The sequence below is a fragment of the Cervus canadensis genome, chromosome 6 (genome assembly GCF_019320065.1).
Source record: "Cervus canadensis isolate Bull #8, Minnesota chromosome 6, ASM1932006v1, whole genome shotgun sequence".
Classification (NCBI taxonomy): domain Eukaryota; kingdom Metazoa; phylum Chordata; class Mammalia; order Artiodactyla; family Cervidae; genus Cervus; species Cervus canadensis.
Window position 1 is genome coordinate 75670414 of NC_057391.1, and position 24211 is coordinate 75694624.

The 24211-nt window shown below is 40.4% G+C and overlaps 1 protein-coding gene and 1 non-coding gene across 4 annotated transcripts in view; both read right to left on the reverse strand.

Annotated features, from left to right (window-relative positions):
* DCAF5 (DDB1 and CUL4 associated factor 5) overlaps nucleotides 1-24211 on the reverse strand; it is a 91481-nt gene that overhangs the window by 8597 nt on the left and 58673 nt on the right. For all 3 annotated transcript variants that reach the window (XM_043472379.1, XM_043472381.1, XM_043472378.1), the window contains exons 7-8: nucleotides 17555-17621; nucleotides 1756-1883 (exon numbers count right to left, since the gene is read on the reverse strand). In XM_043472379.1, coding sequence (XP_043328314.1) covers nucleotides 1756-1883; nucleotides 17555-17621 — 195 coding nt within the window. The remainder of the gene's footprint in view (nucleotides 1-1755; nucleotides 1884-17554; nucleotides 17622-24211) is intronic.
* Nucleotides 4805-4911, reverse strand: LOC122444387. The gene has a single exon (XR_006270230.1). It is a non-coding gene; the product is annotated as a U6 spliceosomal RNA (small nuclear RNA).

The following is a 24211-nucleotide window of genomic DNA, read 5'->3' on the forward strand; positions in this document are numbered from 1 at the left end:
GGCACAGGTAACCTGTAAGGCACTCCTAGGTGTCATTAACTTGAAAGAAGGGAGACAGACTCGAAGAGCTGCCCGAGGGTACTAACTGCACTGACTTAAGGTTTCCAGTGGCTAAACATGCCTCCTGGTGGGGCAGGGTTCAGACCCCACTGGAACCTGGAAGCAATGAGTTCTACAGTTTAGTTGGAATATTTTCACAGAGAAAATATTTTCTCATTTAAGAACTTGGCTAGTCTCCAACCTCTGACCTCTCGGGTAAGGACTCCAACTGACTAAACAATGACTGGGAGACTTAGCACAGAAGCATCCTGGGGTGTCAGCCAAGCAGGAATCTCTCTTCTAAAGGAGATGCTCAAGCAGAGCTCCCTGAGAAAGAGTATGATGTCAACAGGACTACGGAGGACACGCTGCTGTGCCAACCTGTGAGTCACAGGCTAAAGGAAAAGGGAACGCAATGCAAGGGACAGGGCGGTTCAATGATCACCCAAGTGAAGGACTGCTGAGATGAACAAATACGGCAGGAGCACCAGGCCACCTGCTGCCTTCCCACTAGCATGGGAAGGGTGCCTAGACATTGAGAAGAACAAAGAACAGGGCCCTGTGCTAGCCTTACCACTACTAGCTATATAATTAACCCCAAACAGTAAATTTATAATTTACATCTCATCCTCTGCAAAAAGAAAAAGTCAATAAAAACAATCTATGTCTAGGTCTAGCCCTGTTTATTTATGGGTAAATAAACGTATGCAATCATGAAAGTCAGCCCTGACCAATAAGACCAACAAAACCTAAATAAAGGGAGTTGGAATAACGACAAATAAAAATACTGACAGATATTCCAACATTACATTTCTGATAGTTTCCTCTGCCTCAGACATAAGTTGGATAGTTTTTTCAAAAAGAACAAAAGAAAATGAAAACTATCCATTTGTTACAAATCAATCTTCACATTTCCCCTGAAATCTCCCTCAAGTTTTCAACTATTATTTTGGGGGAAAGTGAGGAGTTTTATGTTTTGCTGGGGGGAAGAGGGAGGAGAGATCACTTATCCTTATTTAAAAGTCAAGTTATCACAGGGTCCTCAGGAATTCATCATTTGCCTTGAGCCCTCATTTTCTCAGCTGTGGATAAGGGTTACTAGCAGTCCACTGGAATGTGAGTGATGGGCAGTGGGCCATCCTTCCGTGGACACAGGCCAGGCTGGGTCTCTCATTTACAAGCTCTAAAAATATCCCTTGGCAGGGTTATGTTCATTCAGTCAATGTGCAGTTGATCCAAGTGTTCATCCTCAATCACAACCACATGAAGGGGCTTTTGATATGTCCTGAGACAAGTTAGCTGTGGTTCTGGCAGTCACTCGTTACATCTGTGCCATATGAGGACAGCAATTAATGCAAAGTGCACACCCAGTAACTAAGGGGATGGTAGCTTTCTCCAGATGGGGTTTGGAAAGCAGAATTCAGCAGACTCCAGATCAAACGCCACCGGAAATACAGCAGCATACAGGTAGTATCTGGTTTCAAAGCCTCATGACTAATTTTTAAGAAAAGAGTCCCTCCTGAAAGGAGGGTTTAAAAACCACTCTATTTATTATAATATCAATTTTTCCATATTTTGTAATATGTCAAAATAATTGAGAATTCTGATAGACCTTTAGTATGTTTAGCTATGACGTGCTACATACATTGTTTTGTTTTCTCCATTTATGAACTTTCAGTAATTTCTCTCAAAGGACAAAAGGGGAAGGTGCCTCACCTTGATAATCTTTTCTACACCAGAAGAGCAGATCATGTAGGTGTGGGGGTTAAATCGGACCTGGTTAACAATAGACCGATGCCCTTTCAGGACCATGAAGGCTCCGTTGACCACCCTACCAATGCCACCTGGTAAGACAGAAGGAAACAAAAATCAAATGATGAAACAGATGGAAGTAAACAGGCTACAGTAATGGCAAACAAACAGTTCTGAACCAGAGTTGAAATTTTTTACTAACTGTATCACCAGCAGAATGCTTAATCTTACAGATAAAGTTGCTATGGAAAGAAGGAAGATGAAATATCTCTCAGCATATGTGCTCTTACCCAGAGCCTTTATTTAGCCTTTAAGCATTGCCCACACCCACCCACTGCAATTCCATTGTCAATGAAGCTACAGCCACTTAAAACATTTCTCAAGTTTTTGATCCCTAGGATAGAATCCCAGTGTTACCTTAGAAAAGACCAGTCATAAGCAAAATGAGACTGATCTGCTTGGGAACAGTTAGGCAGCTAAGTCAGGGACATGCAGAACCAGAAGCATATAATTACTTAAGTGTACCCAAAACATCACTGATCCAGTTGCCCTGATCCAGTTGCCCTCAGTTTCTATGATGAGAGTAGCAAACAAAACATAAAAAAACCTCTGGGAAAATAATGGAGAAAATTCTTTCTTCACTCTGATAGGGAGAACTAAGGATAAAGCAAGGAGATACGGGTCACCTTCATAATAAGCAGAGTCCACGTATGGAAAATTACAGAAGGTGGGCCTTGAAGACATCATGTATGGAGGCCACCGATAGAAAGCGGTATCTTATGGACCACCCTGTAGGCTTTCTTTTTCAATGATGAGAAAAATACCAGACGCCTAGAACTTGTAACACAGATGAAAATGTCATCATTTATGAATGTGGGATAATCTTAAAGGTTCAACTTCACTGGTAAGGGCATCATACTCCCACAGGACACATGCACCCATGTCTTGAAAAAGGTCCCTAAAGCAGCCATCAACAGCTCAGTACACACAGACTGACATGTGCTCCTGGTCAACTGGCAACATGTGATGCATACAGACACAGACAAATGAGTGCTCATTTATTTCAGCGGGGAGAGCCTTTGCAGACCTTGTCAGGAGCATGGCATCGCTGGGGCACAAAGTACCATGAGTACCACCTCAGCTCCTTGTGCTCCATCCCAGGGCCAACTTCACTCAGTTCAAACATTCCAGCCAAACATTTCTCATCTCACTATCTGCAGGGAAAATGGCTAGAACAATATCCCTTTTCCAGGGATAATCTGGTTCTGCAGAAGGTGTCTTCTGCTTTTGGCCTCCTGACACAATTCCTTTTACCTCTCCTGCCTCATGAGATATTCCTCTCTACTGACATGTATATACATATCTTTTTTTTTTTTTTTTTTACAACAGCAAGAGGTTGGAGACTGCACTGATTTGCTTCTGAGTGGTGTCAACTTGGCTAACACCAGGTGCTTACTCTACTTGCCGAGTGACAAAAATGTCCTTTCCCTAAATTTTGCCCCATGTCTGACATTATTAATATCTGAATAACTCAGGATGGACAATACACTTACAGCTATTCATATTTCAGCCCAACATCATCACATTTGCTAATAAACCATAAAAGAGAAGAAAGTAACTAGGACATAGGTGTGTTTTTATGGAGACAAAAGAGTCAGGAAAGGTTTAAGCATCAAGGTAGGCTGCCGTGATGGCAACACCTAGGCATCCTGGGTGCACTAGGTTCCTAAGGTGGAGAGGGAAGAGGGGAAGGTAATCTGAGCCTAGTCAAAACAAAAAGAAACTTGAGAGAACTAAGAGGGATACATGGGAATCTAAAACAGTTGTCTCAATACACCCTTAAAGAGTTCCTTTGGGTCTGTTTCTTTTCTATAAATGGTTGATTCAACAAGCAGCTGTCCGGCTCACGGATCTCTTCTCAATCCTGCATTTCAACAGCCCACTCCTATCCATACCTCCACTGGGGTGGTCACCAGCAAAGAAACTTATGCTTGAACCTAGTACCAATCTCGTTTAATCCTTCTGCTTCTAAGAAAAGGAATTTAAGTGACTCAGAGAATTTCAGTGACTTCTTCCACCTAGCTTGGCAGAGCCAGAATTTGAACCAGAGTCTGTTTGGTTTTAATGCCCAATATCCTTTCCTTAAAGTGGCCTTTAAGAGATGAAAAGGTTTGAATAGGGATAGAGTCAGAAGGTCATAACCAATTTCTAAATCCTTCTGGCAGTCATCATATAAGTTGGTTTTCATTTTAAGTCCTAAATTTAATAGGGGGTGGGGTGCTTCCCAGGTGGCGCTAGAGGTAAACAATCCACCTGCCTATGCAGGAGACCAACAGAGGCGGGTTCGATCCCTGGGTTGGGAAGATCCCCTGGAGGAGAAAACGGTAACCCATTCATGTATTCTTGCCTGGAAAGTCCCATGGACCAGAGGAGCCTGATGGGCTACAGTCCACGGGGTTGCAAAGAGTTGAACATGACTGAACAACTGAGCACACGCAAAAGTGGGTAAGGAGAAGATTCTATCCAATGGTATCCTAAGTGCAAGGTCTATAGTATCAGCACAGGACATTTCATCCCACTGCTAACACCAAATAGTCTATGAAGTAGAATTGGATCTCGTGTACACCTAGAACCTGGAGTGCAATGCCTGAACTAAAGCAGGTACTTGCTATAACTAAAGCAGGTAACCACTGTTGAATGGACAGTGTTTCAGGAGAGGGCAATTCTAGAATAAGTACCACCAAAGGAGGACAGACAGAAGGTCTCATGTCTTAAAGAAACAGCTACCATAGAACCAAGGTTTATTAACTAAACCAATCTTTCTGTCAAAGATGACTTAGAATACAATTACACCAACTTTCAGATCTAAAGAATAATTGAAGGGTATCAGTGCTTGAAAAATTCAGACCACGGAAAATCTTTCTACTGCTCTTTCACATGCTGTGACCTCATTTGGTTTCTCTTCTTTGGCAGTAATTTTATTTTTATTTATTTTTTATTTTTTTTCTCTTTTAAAAATATGGAACGCTTCACGAATTTGCGTGTCATCCTTGCGCAGGGGCCATGCTAATCTTCTCTGTATCGTTCCAACCCCAGTACATGTGCTGCCGAAGCGAGCACTGGCAGTAATTTTAATACAAGAGTTTCTCCTTCCTACCCAAACGTGTACCCAAGAAACCTGAAAAAGAGGAGGAAGTCAATAAAGCCAAGAGACTGAAGGTGAAAATAGGTTCAGAAAGAATTACTGCTGCCACCTGCATAAAGTAATCCAGGCTATACACAGAATCACAGCAATGAATAGGCTTCAGAGAGGTTCTCTATAGTCCCTCTCCAGTTTTTAGGTTTCAAGTGATTGAAAACAGCTGCTACTGTACAATTTACATAGAATGAGTTTAGAGAAGAAATTTTTATCAGTTCTGGAGATGTGTATAAATCAGATAGATTCCTTGTGTCTCAAATGACTAATGTCAAGACGCCAATACCAGTAAGAACTTGGGTTCTCCTCTCCTCCATTATCTAACCAGAGCCTGCCTATCAACAGCAAAATCAAGCTGAAAAAACTTAGGCAGGGAGTATTTTTGACAAGAACTACATAACCTACATAATCTCCCTTTAGGGTCATCACTCATCTGTGGGTAAGAGGCCTGGTAAGGATCAACTCCACCCCATGGTTACTAAGCCGGGTCACAACACTATTACTAATAATGGTACCAATAAATAAAACAGCACATACTCAAGAATAAGATCCTTGGTCATTCTTGAGCTGTAATTTGTTTATAAAGTTCTGTACAAACCAACGGTCATTTCTCTAAACCATCTGCTCTGGCTGGCTCAGCGAAACATGCTGGTACCATTTTGTAGGTTTCTTTTTAAGTTGAGGTCAAAGTTTCCACATACCCATCTTTCCTTTGTTTCAGAAGGGATACTAGGGAGGTGGGGAATGTTATATCTTATCTGTTCTACGTCTCTATTCTACTGCAAGACCTCAGAAAAGAAAATGAGTGAGAGGGTCATCTCATAAGATTCCAGCATTAGTGATTCACTCACTATCTTGGGATTCTAGGAAACACAAGGGACTCAGAAAAAATACCTTGTTCAGAACCCTGATAAAGACCTTTCTAAAATGCCATGGCCAAATGTTCCCACAGAGAAGACAAAGGACTAAGCCTAGATGTGCTCACTGCCTTCTTTTCTTAACTATGCTCTTTTCATAAGATTCAGCCAGAGATTTGTCCCCTCAAGCCTCTCAAGAGGGTCAGGACACCACTCCCACTTCTTGCCATCTTTAGTTACTTCTGTTTCTTGTCAATTTCATTCATTTTCAACAAAGTCCTCCAAGAATGAGGATGTTTTCAACTCAAAAGCTAAAAGCACCCTGGGCAGGATTTCTAGATGCTTTGGTTTAAACAGAAACTCATCTATTGTGCCAGGGCGTGATCCTCAACAGCACTTGGGACTGACTACAGAACAGGACACGGAAATATTCTGTTCTGAAATAAACTCCGAATCAAACTGGGTAAAATGGCAGTATTAATTTTCTTGTTACAGTCTTGGGATTTTCCACTCCTTCCTAATAGTCCATTAATTAATGGTAGGACAAACACCTCTGTGAGAATGGGAAGGAGAAACAATGGACAACACAGAGATTAAGAAGGCGGGGTCTGAAAGCAAGAGTGAGGAACCAGGACCAGGGACTAGATGACTGGAAGGGTCTGTTGGAAGATAAGACATTTAGGACAGCAGGAGATAGATTTGTGTTTCAAAAAAAAAAATAAGAGCACTGGGTCCTCATGAAGAGGGTAAACATCTTTGATCGTCCAAGGTTTATATGTTGACACGTCCAAGGATAATAAGAGCTGGGCATATAAGGACTTAACAAATGACTGAGATTAGTGGAGAACATGGTTAAGAGTGGTGCTTCTCAGGTGGCTCAGTAGTTAATAGAATCTGCCTGCCAATGCAGGAGGCACAGGAGATGCAGGTTCATTCCCTGGGTCGGGAAGATTCCCTGGAGTAGGAAATAGCAAGCTATTCCAGTATTTTTACCTGGAAAATTCCATGGACAGAGAAGCCTGGCAAGCTGCAGTCCACGGGGATCACAAAGAGGTGGACACAACTGAGCACTCACGTGTGTACTGTTAAGAGTGGTATTTAAAAAACTTAATACTCAGGTTAAAAAAACACAGATTATGGTCCAGGAAATGCTTTCAGCATTTCATGGGAGAACTTCATTGGTAGCTCTAGAACACACTGATGGGGCAAGGTGGTAAGCAAGGACATAAAAGAGTGGTACTATTTTATAGAGAAAGAAGTTGAAAAATCAGGTAACAATGGTTATTTCAATGATGCAACTGACTTCAAAACTCTGTAATTACCTAGGTCCTCCCCTAAGCAATAAGACTTGGACTTGGTGTTTTTCACCAAAGAATCCAATGGTTAATTCAGTTTTCATCCTACTCATCTCATTTGACTTACTGGCAAGATTCAACAGAGCTGCCTCCTCATGTGATGTTTTTTTCCACTGTCTTCCTAGGATCACCCTCTTTTGGTTTTCCTGCTACTTCACTGGTCACTCCTTTTTTTTTCTTTTAAATTTTCTATTGAAGGATAATTGCTTTACAGAATTTTGTTGTTTTCTGTCAAACCTCAACATGATGGTCACTCCTTCTTGATTTCCTTTTTGGCTCTTCTCCCTGGCTTCTTGACATTGGACTGCCTTAGGTCTGTCTTTGGTCCCTTTCTCTAACTAGTTATACTCACTTCACCCACTGCTGACCTCATACAGTCTGTGGCTTCAGATACTACTAATGTCGTACCAAAACTTCAGACACTACCTATGATACCAAAACTCAAAATGTTATCTCTAGTCCAGGTCTTCCTTCAGCTCCATACCTCTATATCCAAACTGTTTATTCAACATCTCTAGAGACATCTCAAACTCTACCTGCTCACCTTTTCTCCCAATCTAATGAATCAGAAATTCTGATGGCTTTACTTTCAAAACCTATCTAGACTCCAACCCCTATTACCTTGGTTCAAACCACCATCACTTACTCACCTGTATTATGAGAGAATCCTATTGGTTCTCCTCATTTCTATCGTTGGCAGTCCCACTCCCAACATTTACCCTCAAAACTCAGTAGCCAGAGTGATGCTGTTAAAACAAGTCAGATGAAGTCACTCTTCTGCTCAAAATTCTCTAATGGCTCCCACTTCATTTATAGGAAGAGCCTACATGACTGGACACCCCTATATCCCACTTACCTCTATGACTAAGCCCTGTTCTTCTCCCCTCTCTCATTCCGCTTCAGCACATTGATTTCCATGCCATTTCTCAAACACAACAGGCACACTCTCACTTCAACACCTTCATGCTGGTTCTACCTGAAATGCTCTTACCCTGGATTTCCTCAATGCTCCCACACCATCATGAGGTTTTATTCAGATGTGACCTTTTCAATAAGGACTATATTGAATATCCTATTTAAAATGACATTTCCCTGATTCCCTTCCCCATACTACTTCCTATCTCCCTCACTCTGTTCTAATTTTTCCTTTTCCAAAGCACTTCTAACCTTTTACACATACTATATAATTTATTGTATCTATTGTTCATTGTCTGTTTCCCCCACCAGAATGTAAGCTCCATTCTAGCAGGGCTCTTTTGTTCTTCTGCTGTATCCTAGGTTTTTAAAACAGTGTCTATCTAGCACATGATGAGTTTTCAACAAGTATTTGACGAATGAATGTAAAGGCATGTGTATTAGACTTTGGAATATAAGACCGCAGGAAAAGAACCCAACCTCCACTAGTGGGCTTCAACACCCAACATGCGGGTTATCCAAGTGTCTCTCTCCATCTTCCTGCTGTCAATTTTGAATGTTTCTTTTATAGCATTTTTGACTACAGTAGGAGTAGAGAAATAAAGAAGCTAAGATTCTATTTACCCTTCATGGTCCTTTGAAACACTAATTCCATAAAAACTTGACTGATTACCCAAATCTGTTCAAGCTCTCCTTGATTATCTTTTTTATAGGCCTTGGAACCCATTTTAAAATTTAGCATGCACACACACACACACACACACACACACACATACCCTTTTCTCATCTCTCTTGGACTAGAAGTTCTTGGAGGGCAAGAAAGTGTTTATCTTTCAATCACCCATAGGATTTGCATAACATTTTATCTAAGGGTACTCAGTAAGTGAACAAATTAAAGTAAATCTCATTATTTTCTCTGGAACAAGGCTTGAAGGAGAAGGCTAAAGCTATTATCTACTAAAATGAGGTCTGGTAAGTACCTGTTCAAGCAATTAATCTATTTCATTCCTGACTCTACCAGCAGAAATTAAGAAGGGCTGTGAGGGGCAAGAGACTACTACTTTTCCTCACTATATCTAAAAGAGTTGTCCAAACAATCTCTTAGTAATTCCAAAAAGTCTGCGTGAACATTCCCAGGGCTCCAAGTTTCCAACCGTAAAGAGAAATACAATCAGGGTACTGACAATACGGAGAGAGCAGTGGCTGCTTCCTGGGGATCATGTAACCACTTAAGAGCTAAGAAAAGCCAGATGGGGAAAGTCAGTGCTGTCAGTAAAGCTCAAAGAGCCCCACAGACAGCAACGCTTAATTGTACAAAAAAGTCAATTACACTAAATTCTTCTTTCATCATCTGTGTTTCACATCTGTTTGCAACCAACTACTTGTGAACAATTAAAAACAGTTGTTCCACCAATTACTTGGGAGGAAAAAGCAGATGCCCAGGTCTGACTCCCTGAGAGTAAATGCATCTATGAGAGTAATGAGAGGAGAGACAGAGTATGCACACATATGCAGGCTCATGGAGATGCATCGACAGCTTTTCCAGCCTATTTCCTCAGCCTGCTGGAAGTGGGAGTGGCTGCAGTGAAGAGGGGTATGTTTCCCCCTCCATTCAAGGAAAAATCTGTCATAGAAATCTCCCCTCTTAAACTACCAATGAGTCAAGAGCAACCTTCATGCAAGAAAAACGGAACTGACCATTCAGGAGGGTACCAGATAAGGCCCATGTCTTGGTCTCTAAGGAGTTTTTTAGAGGAAAGTTAAAAAGGAGAAAGCTTCTGAAATGAAAAACAGCAACACTTATTTATTATAAATTGCAACTCAGTAGCTACTGAGTACACTTAAAATATCCCTAAGAAACTAGGTATCATTATTACTGTTGTTATCATTTGCATTGTTAATATTCTTATCTTACAGATGAAGAAAGTTTTGGCAAGATTAAACAATTTTTCCAAAGCCTCCAAATAGAAGATGAATGTATCAGAAATTTTAAGCCCGGGCCTACCAACTCTATTACACTGTGCTTCTTTCCATAAATAGTACGGTCTTAGTGTAGAGGCATATCTGAGCGGAAGCAACTCTATCAGTGAAAACCCTAAAGCCCTTTCCAACAAGAATTAGGAAAAAGGGAAGGAGAAGGCCATATAAATATTTTCCAGAGACACCCACCTCTACCACATGTTATCAAATCCTCCATTACTTCTATTACCTAAGTTACTACGAAGCAAATACTTTGGAAACTATGGACCTATGAGCACTGATCTTATCCATAGCGGTAACAATGTCTTCCATTTGAACACACCTAGTTTTTAGAAAGCCTCCAAGACTGTTAAATCATTCCATGATATGAGATGGTAAGGTGAGGGGTGGGGGTAGCAATTTTACAGAAGAAACTCAGACCCACAATTGCTGTTACATAACCTGCCTAGAATCAATCAGTTATTGGAAGTACTGGACTTGAATCCAGGCATGATTTTAAGCCTAATGCTCCTTCCTATATACCATGCTGACTCTATACATAACTGTCAATCTGTTTATCTTCAGAACTGTCACATAAAAATAGATGCTCTTCCTACGTACTTCAGAGGTGTAAAACATATTCTCATCGGTTTTTTTTCTTTGCGACAGTGAAATTTCCAGTTCTATTCCTTCCTCTGATTTTTAAATGGGTTTTTAGAAATGAGTTGTTATTTGAAATCAATTGAAAAAATTGAGCCTAATCTTCCAGGTAAGAAGTTTTACCCTGAGTATTAGGTCTTACATCTTGAAATTATTTCCTCAACCTACTAGGAAGCCCTATGTGAATTACTTAGCCAATTGGCTAATTCTTTTTATATAATAATACTAAATTCTGTTTATATAAATTTATAAATAAATTTCATCTCTTTGGCGTTTGTGTAGCAAAAACATCTCCCCAGTGTTTGTCAGTCTTTCTGAACAGGAGAGTGGAGAAGAAAAAGATGCCCTTGTTCTTGGCTCACACTTAGCACTGCTCTCCGTCTAGTTCTCTCAGCATTTGGCATGCATTGAGAAGCACACGGCAGGCATTCAATAAAAAATGTCGACTGCGTGTCATCTGATTATGCCATTAAGGCATACAATAGCAAGCCAACTTCCCCACATAGCCTGCCTCAGTATCTTACTTTGAAATGGCATGAACAGAGACAGCAACTCAGCCCCATTCCAGATCTGTTAAGTCAAAGAGGCAGTAGATTAGATTAGGAATTTCCTGACAGACTTTCCATCATCTAAGCATTCAAAGCTAAAACTCAAGGCCACTTCAAGCCCTTATATGTTATGTCTGGCTCACTGAACCTTGCTAAATGTTTCTTAAAACTACAAATGGCCAACAGTTAAAAATAGAGAAATTACATAGAAGAAACTTCTGATCACTGGAGCTGCCCTGGGGCAACAAGCATGCCGTCACAGTGGGGAACCTAGCAGAGGGTTCCGGTTAAAACTCCTCAGTAAAAGTGCACTTGAATATATGGTAAGTCATAACTCAAAAAAATCATTGTGGGGATGGGTATGTGAGCAGAAAATCCTATAGACCACTGATCTGTGCTAAATAAACTCCAGCACGTAAATGCCTCTGCTGGGATATCATGTTTTCATTTTTATTCATTTAATGAAATTTTATTTCTATTGTGATTTTTCTTTGACAAATGTTTATTTACTAATTTTTTATTTCTTTTCATCAAGGAATAAAAAAAGGATACTGAAAATAGCATAAAAAGTATAAATTAGGGCTTCCCTGGTGGCTCAGTGGTAAAGAACCCACCTGCCAGTGCAGGAGACACAGGTTTGACCCCTGGTCTGGTCTGGGAAGATCCCACATGCAACTGGGCAACCGAGCTCACGCGTCACAACTATTGAGCCCGTGCTCTAGAGCCCAGGAGTTGCAACTACTGAAGCCCCTGTGCCTAGGGTCCCATGCTCTGCAACAAGAGAAGTCACATAATGAGAAGCCTTTGCACCACAACTAGAGAGTAGCCCCTCCCGCTCGCTGCAAATAGAGAAAAGCCCACACAGTAACGAAGACCCAGCACAGCCAAAAGTAAATAAAGGAAAACCATAAATTAAATAAAATTTTAAAAAGTATAGCTTCATGAAATTTTGTAAGATGAACACCTATATAACCAACACCCGGGTCAAGAAATGGAATTTTTCTTGGCCATTCAGAGGCCTCTATGTGCCTCATTCCTATTACAACCTCTTCCCTTCCCTAAAGAAATCATTATCCTGGGACTTCCTGGGTGGTCTAGTAGTTAAGAATCCACCTGCCAATGCAGGGGACATGGGTTTGATCCCATATGCCGCAGAGCAACTAAGTCAGGGCACGGCAACTACTGAAGCCTACACGCCCTAGAGCTCAGGCTCCATAGCAAGAGAAGCCACCAGAATGAAAAGCTTGCACACTTCAATGAAGAGTAGCCCCCACTTGCCATAACTAGAAAAAGCCCACACTCAGCAAAGACCCAGTGCAGACCAAAAAAACACCCCACAAATACATCATTACCTTGACTTCTATTCTTTTTCTTTTTTTATTTTTATTCTTTTTTAAAATTTTTATTCTTTTTTTTTGCTTTTTAAAATAATTTTTTATTTATTTTAGTATACATTCCTAAACACTTTTCATTTGGGGTGGGGGGAGGGGGGCGGTGGGCACACCACACAGCTTGTGGGATCTTAGTTCCTCAACCAAGAATCAAACCCGGGCCTTCGGCAGTGAAAACGTGGAGTCCCTAACCACTGAACTGCCACTCAATTTCTCCAGGGAATTCCCTCCTAAATAGTTTTGCTTGTTTTTTGTTTTAGTTAATATATCTTTTGGATTTTTTATACAATAGGTTACCCCGTCCATGCTTTCTTTCATCATCAGAATGTATCTGTTGAAGAACACAAGACCATTTCACCTACAGTCTCTAACAGTCTGGGTTTTGTGGATTGTACCCTCACAGTGTAGTAGTACTACAATACAGCCCTCTGTCCTCCGTGCTACCTGCAGATTAAAGCTGGACCCTGAGGTCTGATCAGATTCAGGGTTTCTCATCAGCACACTCATAATGTCTAGCTGCCTTTCTTTTTGTAATGCAAATAACCGGTCAATGCTCAATGTGTAGACGTATCAATTCATGAGGGCTGCTAAGTAATTATATAAAAACTGTAATTTCTTTTTTAAAAATGCCTTTTATTTTACCTATATTTTTGAAAGATATTTTCCTTGTGTATAGAATTCAAGGTTGGCAGGTTTTAATTCTTTAAGCACTTCAGAGATATCGTTCTATTACAGTCTGGCTCCCATCGTTTGATCATCAATCTTATTGCTGTTTATTTACAGGTAATTTGTCCATTTTCTCCGGCTGCTTTTAGGCCTTTTCTCATTATCTTTTGCTTTCAACAGTTTGACTTATGATGTGCTTAGGTGTGTTGTATTTACTCTGCTTGTTTGAATCTACATTGTTGTGTTTACTCTGAGTTTTTGAATCTGAAAATTGGCATATTTCATTTGTTCTGGAAACTTTCAGCTATTATTTCTTCATGTATTACTTCTGCTTCACTTTCTCTTATCCTTCTGGGATTTCAATTTCATATGGATATGTTAGATCATCTATGTCCCTCTTGTCTCTTACACTCTGGTTTAGCTCTTTCCATTCTCCATTCTCATTGTCCTTCAGTTCAAATGTCTTCTATTGACCTGTCTTCGATTCACCAAACCTGTCCTTTCACAATTAAACCCAGCCAAAAAATTATTAGTTTTAGACATGTTTTTCAGTTTTAGAATTCTACATGATTTTTTTTTCTAAGTAGATTCCAATTCTCTGTTGAAATTTTCCATCTTTTAATCAATTTTATCCATCTTTTATATTTTATCACACTTACAATATTTAAAGTTCCTGATTATTTGACTTCAATATCTAGATAACATTGTGGATTGGCTTCTTTTGATCCCTGACCACATTTTCCTGTTTCATAACTTTTTTATTGCATGCTGGACATTGAGGATAAAGAACCACAGTGACTGTTATGGACTGAACTGTGTCTCTTGCAAATTCATATGTCGACGTCCCAACCTCCCAAAGTGACTATTTGGAGACAGAGGCTTTAAAGAGATAATTAAGGTTAAGCAAATTATAAGGGTAGGACTCTAATCCAATAAGACTGATGTTCTCATAAGAAGAGGAAGGGACATCAGCAATGAGACATTAGCAAGAAAAGGCCATGTGAGACCACAGACAGAGGACAGTCATCAGCAAGCCCAGGAGAGAGGTCTCCGGAGAAATCAAACTTGCCAGAACCTTGATCTTGGACATCCAGAACTGTGAGGAAATACAGTTCTGCTGCTTAAATAACCCAGTCTGTGGGATTTTGTAATGGCAGCCGTAGCAGACCGATACAGAGATGAAAGTCACTTCCTCCATCTAGCATTCACCCATTCTACTGCTTTTCTCAAGAAGGTAAGGGGCTGGCCACCCTCATCCAAGCAGGAGGGCCAGGCAGGGCTGGGCTGCTTCTTTAGTCAGACTAAGTCTGCTTCTCGTTTCAAATCTCTCAAAGGCAAGACCTGTAGCCCGCATGTTGCAGGTATCTTCCACCAGTGGGAGTTTGTATTCTACATACCAGGAGATTGCAAGAGACTACACTTTGCCTTTCTGGTCCAGCTCCATCCTCGAGTGTAGCCTCTTGGGCTTTTGATGGAGAGCCTGTGAAACCTCTGTTCTCTGCTTCTGTCCTTTGGAGGTTTTAAGCTTATCTCTTTATTATCCTTTTCCAAGCAGGTTCAAAATACCCTGTGGAGCAGACCCCTCCCACTAGGGGAACTCCGTCTCCTAAGCCCTGTATACCATAGGCACTTCATTCTGCTTTCCAGTCTAGTCCCCTAGCTCCCAGTACAACCCCAGCACCCAGCAAATGTCCTACAGAGAAGACTGGTCATGTGTTTGGGGTTCCTCTGAATCTAATCTATCCCATCAACCCAAGTGGCTGTTGAAAACTGATTTCTTTTGACCCTGGTAGAGGCTGTCCATGGCAGCTCCACTGACAACCTGGGCACAGATGCCATCAGGACAGAGCACAGCCAGACCTTCTGCTCAGTTGGGAAGGCTCTTCCTTCTTCAGAACTTTAGTTCTCACACACTATTACCACAGCTTTCTGACATCTTTAAAAAGGTGGCTTTTGTAATTTGACTTTTGTACTTATTGCAGTGGGAACTACCTACTGCATCCTATGTGGAATCTGAAGTCTAACTATTTTTTAATAGAAATTTTACATCATTCCTTTTCCCTCTTTGAAATAACATTTCTACTTTACTTACTTTCCCCCAAACTTCAACATAATATATTTTAATAAAAATTCTATCAGAATCACCAACAAAACTATAAATACAAATTCAGATTTTTTTTATTTGCTGTGACTGTAAGGCTCTAAGTGTTAACATTTTGGTACTGTATCGGATTAGAGTTACCATTACAATTCTGTTCAGTCGCTCAGTTGTGTCTGACTCTTTTGTGACCCCATGGACTGTAGCCCGCCAGGGTCCTCTGACCATGGGACTTTCCAGGCAAGAATACTGGAGTGGGTTGCCATTTCTTTCTCCAGGGAATTATAATTCTTACTGGAACACAACTGATCAAAACAGATATACATTTAATGTTTTATAAAAACCAATTACTATAAAAATAAGCAATTTATTGCATAAGAAGATAGGGGAGAAGGGAGGGGGTGGGTTGGGCTATAGCCCTATGATTAAAGAATCCTTCAGTTGTTTTTTTGGCCACCTTAAGAGATTTTTATACCTTAAGGGCAATGCACCATGCCAAGGTTCAAGTGGTCAGATATTTCTGGAATATTTCTGATTTTCTGGTATTTTTTGTTTATCTGTTTGCTTGCTTCTTTTTCTGTAAAGTGGGAGAAGGACAAAGGGGAAAGGGGAAGTGGGAAAGGACAATACACATGGAATTTAAGAATCTAGAAATGGATTCCTTTAAACTAACTGTGCCTATACAACCCTTGGAAGGTCCAGGCACCCATTTCCCAGTTTCAGTATTGGAGTCCTAAATCAGTTCTGAGGGTCCCTGCCAACCCAGAGAGCGCATAATCATCTACGTATAAAGGCAGCCTAACAGTGGCCCATACCCTAAGCCAGTACAGAAATCAGCAGGTGAAAAAAATCTACAATACTACTGATAATTCTTTCCCCTTCTCTCAATACAAACATGAAAAAGATTCCAGAGAGCAGTCCTAGGAGAGGGAAATTATCTACCTTCCATTTTGAAAGTCACATAGACTTAATAATGAAGTCTTCAAGATCATGTAAAAGATACAATTAAGCCCAAAGATTATTTCTCAGCTAATCAATCCAGGATTCATGGGGGTGGGAGACTTAATACAGGATTAATTCTAGAGATAGAACATCATTTTTTGTTCAGATAGACTGTTGCTGTCCCATCTGGTTGTACGTCAAAAGTAAGATGCTTCATTCACACTTTCCAAATTCCATAAGGGGAAAAAGGCCTTTTGTAACTTGTTTAGTAACCAGAGCATAGCAATAGGATAGTTTTTCCAAAAGTAAGCCTCATCAAGTTCTGAAAGGCAGATGTTTGGTAACAATATTGTTAATTCAGCAATAGGCAAGCCAACAACTTTCCTCAACTCTAAGACCTAGACACATTTTGTGTAACATTATCAGCACAGTCCTCTATTCCTTTCCTGCCATTTTCCAGTTTGATGCCATGTGTCACCTGGAGCAGATGGCTGTATTGAAGTGTCCCGAGAATAAAAAACAGGTATTTTTCTACCAGTAGGAAGCCACCAGTGAAACACTCATCTGAGCACATGAGGACACTAGTATCAAGAATGATCCATGCTGTCTGAAAGCTCAGATGGCCTAGATCCAAACTTATGGAAAGCTTTTTCAGAATACATCTCGAGCAAAGGCAGAAACATTTCTTCCTAATTTCTCTCATGTCTGGGATCCGCCAAACTCCAGGGAGTACATCTGTCCATTAATAAAGAAAGTTTCCCTTTAGTTAACATCACCAGGGAGGCCAAAGGGAGGGCAGAGGCCCTAACAACTGTTTGCAGAGGAACACGCGGAGCAGGAATGCACACCGATAAAGGAAAAGCAAAGTAAAAAACACTCCAAGTGTGAAACAGGAGAGAGGACAATGAAGAGGAGGCGACCCAAGAAGTCTAAAGAAAAGTTCTTAGGAGAAAAAATCTGAGCATGATTATGTCAGATAAGGGTATGCATGAAGGTTATAGCTAAATCTGGCTTCTAATTTTTATTTTAAAGTTTACTTTGGTCACTCTCCAATAAATTTATTATATTAAAGGAGAAATACCTTCTGTTTCTACAGATCTGCCCTTTCAGGGCACAGCATGCAGAAGGTCAATAGCGCCAATATTAGCAGCAGGTTCATATTAAGGATATGCTCACCTGCTTCTGGATCTGCAGGAATTCTCCACATGTACAGGTTGAAGTCATCAGAGCCTGAAAGGATATACTGTTGAAACAAAAAAAATATGTATTTATTACTTATGTGCTGATTGATAATATATGTATCCACCTATCTATACAGGAAAAGGTTTTTTAAAAATAAACAAGATAAATGAACATATAGTCATAAGGCACAGCACAGCACTCTCTTAAAAGTATCTACAAATCAAAAGACTAGTTGGCTAAAACTCAGCAACAAACAACCAAACTGATTTAAAAATGGGCAAAGGACTTGAATAGATATTTTTCCAGAAAAGTATAAAAATAGCCAATAACATGAAAAAATGCTTAACATCACTAATCATTAGGGAAATGACAATGAAAACCACAATGTAGTACCACTTCACACCAATTAGGATGGCTGTTACGGAAAGCAAATGGACAGAAAACAAGAGCTTGTGAGTATGTGGAGAAACTGGACCCAATGTGCACTGCTGGTGGGGCTATATAATGCTGCAGTCACTGTGGAACAGAAAATGGAGGCTCCTCAAAAAGTTAAACACAGAACTACCATACAACCCAGAAATCCCACTCCTAGGTATATACCAAACAACTGAAAGCAGGAACTCAAGCTATCAGTACACTAATGTTCACAGTATAATGCTCACAACAGCCAAAATGTGGAGACGACCTAAATGTACATCAGTGGATGAGCAGACAAATAAAAGGTGGTATATATACATATCCATACAATGGAATATTATTTAGCCTTAAAAAGAATTCTGACACGTGCTACAACATGGGTGAAAACTGAAGACATTTTGCTAAATAAAATAAGCCAGATACAAAAAGACAACTGTTGTATGAGGAACAGAGAGTAGTCAAATTCACAGAGACAAAAAGCACAATGGTAGTTGCCAAGGACGGGGAGGGAAGAGAAATGGGGCACTACTGTTTAATGAGTATAGAGTTTCAGTCTAGAAAGATGAAAAGGTTCTGGAGATGGACAGTTGTGATGGTTACACAACAATGTGAATATACTTAATGCCACAAAACTGCACAGTTTAGATGGCTACAGTGTTAAGTTTTATATTACATATACTTTATACCACATTTAAAAAAAAATTAAAATTTAGGAGCTTCCCAGAGACCTTTTATGCAAGCCCAAGCATCCTGAACTTGCCTGTTGTCATCTGACATCATTGAGTAGGAAGCCACTGTCAATCCAGCTATGAGTTAGCGCCCCTTTCATGGGGTGGCTTCAAACTGCCTGATCTCAAAAAGGCAGGTCACTAAGCCAGATCTATTCTAATTAGAACTCATAAGAGCATTGTCTAACACTGTCTAATGGCAACCAGTGAGCAATTCTGTGAGTTCACTTATTTCCAAAGATTAACAAAAGTGCTCTACCTTACATTTAGCTCAGCATTACTTTCTGCCTTTTGGTCCCATCTGCTTATTTACCTAGAAAAATAAAGGCCTACAGTTTTCTAATGAAAATTTCTGACTTAAAAATGACACTATGAACATTCAAAAAAAGTAAAAGTCCAATACAGGCACAACCTCGTGCCTAATAAAAATGTTATTAAATACATTATAATCATTAAAAATCAATTTACCAGTCTTCAAAACACCAGTAGTGACATGATAAAGGAGATACAGAAACTTGTATTCAAAGATGAAGAAAATGTTATCCACGGGGACTAGGTGATTTGGCCCAGGGTACAGTGGAAAAAGAAGTGGGTTCAGTTTCCTCATCTGGTTGCTCGTTGCTCTGGTCTAAATGTTTGTGTCTCCCCAAATTCACATGTTCAAATCCTAATGCCTAATGTGGTAATATCAGAAGATGGGGCCTTTGGGAAATAATTGTGTCTTGAGGGTAGAGCCCTCATAAATGGGATTAGCACTCTTTAAAAGAGACCCTACAGAGCTCCCTAGCCCCTTCCACCATGTGAAGAAACAATGAAGTCAGCTGGCTGCAACCATGAAGACAGCCTATACCACAATCCAATCAGGTTGGCACTCTGACCTTGGACTTCCAGCCTCCGTAACTGTTAGAAAGAAATTATTGAAATTATAAAAATTATAAGTCACCCAGTCTGTGGTATTTTGTTATGGCAACCAGAAGAGGCTAAGGCTCCTTTAGTTCTAGGATTCTATGATTACCCTGTGAAGGAATGACGGAAGCCAGATCAGGGCTGAAAGTCCCTAAACTCCTGGCCCATGGTTACTTGACAAGTCACTACGTAAGTATGCTCAAAATAAAGAAACTCAGTCTAGTCCTACTACACTTCAATTAAAAAGTTTCCTCAACAACAAAAACCAAAGATTTTAAAAATGGGCAAAGTACTTGAACAGACATTCTCCAAAGAAGAAACATATAATGGCCATATACAAATGGCCAATAAGCACATTAAAAAAAAGCTCAACGTCACTCATCATTAGGGAAAGGCATATCAAAACCACAATGAGATACTGTCTCACACTCATTAGGATGACTACTATCAAAAAAAATAGAAAACAGTTCCTCAAAAAATTAAGAATAAAATTACTACATGAGTCATCAATTCCACCTCTGGATATATATCTAAAAGAACTGAATGCAGGATCTCTTAGAGATATTTATATAACAATGTTTATAGCAGTTTTATTTATAACAGCCAAAGAGGGAAGCAACCCAAGTGCCCATCATCAGATGAATATATAAACAAAATGTGGTGTATACACATGGTGGAATATAATTCAGATTTCAAAAGGAAGGAAATTCTGACATGAGCTACAACACGGATGTATCCTGAACATTGTGTGTTCATTACAAAAAGACAAATACTGTATGCTTCCACTTATGAGGTTAATAGAATAAGTGAGTAGTCAAATTCATAGAGACAGAAAGTAGAATGCTGGTTTACCAAGACCAGGGAGCAGGGGAGAGTGGGGAGCAGTGTTAACTGGGTACAGAGTTTCAGTTTTTGTTTTTTTTGTTTTTTTAAGAATTACAGTTTTATAAGATGAAAAACTTTTAGAGACAGATGCTGGTGATGGTTACAGACCAATGTTAATGTATTTATCACCACAATATTATACACTTAAAATTTTTCCCTTAAAAATAAAAGAAAAAAAGAGAAGATGAATCCTCTTTGTCCTGATTTAAGGTCCATTCACTAAGTCCCTGCAGTTTATGACACTATCTTATTTGAAGTTAGGAAGCTGGAATTCAAGAGCCCAAGTCTTTCCTCTCACAGCCTGTTTTGCTAAACTACCTAGTAGTTAGGGGGAAAAATTCATTAATTACACAAGAGCCAAGCACTTACATGCCAGGCACTCTGATGTTTACAAAGAAATATAAGGTAATATCCAGATTCCCAAGGAGCTTAATTTAAGTAGAAAACATACACGTAAGTACACAACTACCATGCCATTAAGTAGACATCACTAGGTGCCGTTATGAGAAATAAGGTGCCTGGTGAGTCACAGAAGTCAAGGCAAGACAGATTTGAGCCCTGAGCCACCCCCAGATAAAGATGTGGTAGAAAAAGGATAAAGCAAAGAGCAAAGATAAAGCTATGGTACTCACGTCGTTTTAACAGAAAGCGGAAGCACGGGTAACTCCCTCCTGCATACCCGGCTCATGTCCCTCATGCCTTACTGCTCAGTGTACCTGACTGCCAAGTGCCAGTATTCATCTCTCTCTATCTAAAGTATTCTCCAAGGCCCAGGAGGCTGCAGGCTGCTCTAGGGAACGAACCTCCTCGGGAGCAGGTTCCCACAATGACTCAAGGAAGCCGGCACATCAATATTCTATCTACCTTGTTCCCAGGTAGAACAGCCTGAAGCGTGTGTCCTAAAGGATTTCCTGGTGGCTCAGTGCTAAAGAATCCACCTACCAATGCAGGACAAGCAGTAGATGTGGGTTCGGTCCCTGGGTTGGGAAGATCCCCTGGAGGAGGAAATGGCAACCACTCCAGTATTCTTGCCTAGAAAATGCCATGGACAGAAGCGCCTGGTGGGCTACAGTCCACAGAGTCATAAGAGTCAGACACAAGTGAGTATGCACACATGTCATGTGTTCTATACCCCTTCCCCTCAGGATCAAACTTCAACTGCCCACAGTTGTAGCTGGCTCACTAAATCATCCTTCCTTTTCCTATTTCTCTTTTCCACTCCTATGATATTTCCTGCATTTCCAAATAAACTACTTGTATCTGATATCTGAACCCAAATTAAGACACATAGGAGAGGGGGGACAGAACACAAAAGAACTGTGCACTAATAATTTATATATAAAATACACGTATTATTCAACAGCTCATCATTTCATGTTCTGTGTTTAAAAGAGGCTATAAAACTTCACACAGAGAATTCCCTCTACCCTGTGCCCACCCCCATACTTTTCCCAAACTAAACAAACAAAAAACAAATATTAAAAAAGGAGTGAGCTGAGGCTGGGCTTTTCAGAGGTTTTACTATTAACACATCACTGCGAAGGATCAGTGCTTCCCTCCTCTGTTCAACTATTCACCAGGGAAAGCCATAACAAGTTAAAGGGGACTCCCAGACAGAATGCTGACTCAGAAGATTGCCTTAGAAGGAAGAAAACTCCCGCAGAGCTAAGGCCTCTTGGATTTAATATGACAGCTCCAGAAATACAGAGAAAATGAGTACAACGTACAGGCTTCCTCTCAGGGATAAGGGCAATTCCTGACCCTTTTTTCCTCTTGCAACCACCACAAGGGAACAGTTCGGGATAATTTCCAAGGAGGGGGTCTTGACCCACTGCCGTCTAGTCAGACCGTTTAAGTGTTCACACACACTAGAATCACATAACTGCCCTGAGGAATTCATTTATGGCATTTCTTGCTTGTCTGCTGGGCCCCTTCCAACATTAAAAGTTGGCTGCCTGGGATACTGCTGACTGTGGGAGAGTAAAATAAAAATGAGTTCATCCATTTATTCATCAAACAAATATTTACTGAATGTCTACTATGTGTTGGGCACTGTCCCAGGGAAAGGAGCACAGTACTGATCAAAAAAGACCCTGTCCCTACCTTCATGTGAGTTACATTTTATTGGGTGGGAAGAGGAAAAGAATTTTACACATATATACTGGAGAGTGAACAGGGGGGAAAAAAGTTTAAATATATATATATATATATGTAACATGTCCAGAAACAGTGTTACAGAGAAAAATTAAACAACAGCTTAGAGCATATAGGGAGTGCTGGGGGTGGTTAGTTCCATTTTACATAGGGTGGTCACAGAAGGCCTCTCTGATAAAACGGCATTTTGAGCAGAGCCCCAAAGGAAATGAGGGAGCAAGTTACGTGGATATCTGGGAGAGGAACATTCTAGGAGAAAGGCTAGAGCCCTGGGCTATTTTAAAATACAAGGAAGCCAAAAGAGATCTGTTTCTTCTCTTTTCCCTTTCTCCCTTACTTTCTGTCTCTTTCTTTCTTTCTCTCCCTCCCATCCTCCTTCCCTTTCTTTCTCTGTTTAAAGCTTTGCAAAAATAAGCATCATTTCAAATGGGCTGAGTCCAGAGATACATTTAACATCATCAGAGCAGTTGGAAAGATCCCTCTCCTCCCAGGTTGAGGGAGGGTGAAGCCTCTGACTGAGGGGTGAGTGACAAATTAAAAACTCAATTCCCATGAGTGTCTCCCCTTGTATCCTAACACAGACATATAGGGCAGGGTTCCAAAGGCGAAACAATGTTTTAGGGAATCCGTTTTTTAGGCAATAGAAGTCCCACTTCCTAAAATGCTGAGTTATGGGGGGGTGGGGGAGGTGGGAGACCCACAGGCTACTTCAGATCAGCGAGTAGAAGACATACTCAGTTTTAACTTGGCTTTGTGGGTTAAGACAGGTGATACCAATGCAAAAATGAGCATAAGTTCTTGTGTGGATGCACACCATCCATAATCCTTCTCAGCTGGCCAAAAAGCTTCAAGGTTGGCTACACTTTAACCTCATCTCTTAACTGTTCATTCATTTCACATCCCAAGAGGAAAGCCTGTTTACTGATCTTAATGCAACCCAGTCATCTTAAGCAGAGTTAACCTGAGGCCAGTGCATTTTATCTCACCCACTGTCAGTATGGAGATACTAATTTGTTCAAGCATACAAGAGCAACAATTGTTCCTCCTAACAGGTTCAAGGAACCACCAGCATGACCACCATCACCACCAACCACCCCACCCAAGTCACCATACTAGCACTCTGTCACTATTTTATTCACCCACATGTCCTCTGTCAATCTATTAACCTTTAGAGAAAACAGGCACTCACAAAATACCCCCTCTTTTGGTAGACTGCCATAATGCCCTCCAACAACTCCTGCCCCTTTCTTCATCTTTTAGCATTCTCAAACCAAGCCTACAAACCAAGCATGCTCTCAAGAAAGACTTTTTCCTACGTGCAAAGGCATTTTGCTAGTTGAACTCCCAGAGAGGCCCATGCCTCTAAATATAAAGACCACCTTGGTAGAGTGACCTAAATCACAAGTAATTGTTAATAACTTGAAAGTTCAAACAAGGATCTAAATATGGCCTGCCATGGCAAAAATGCCTACTAAATAGAAGCTTACTGGGAAAAAAATTATTTATTAGCCATCTTCAAGCAAAGCAATAATTTCTTTTTCCCTAACATCTTTATTTAAGC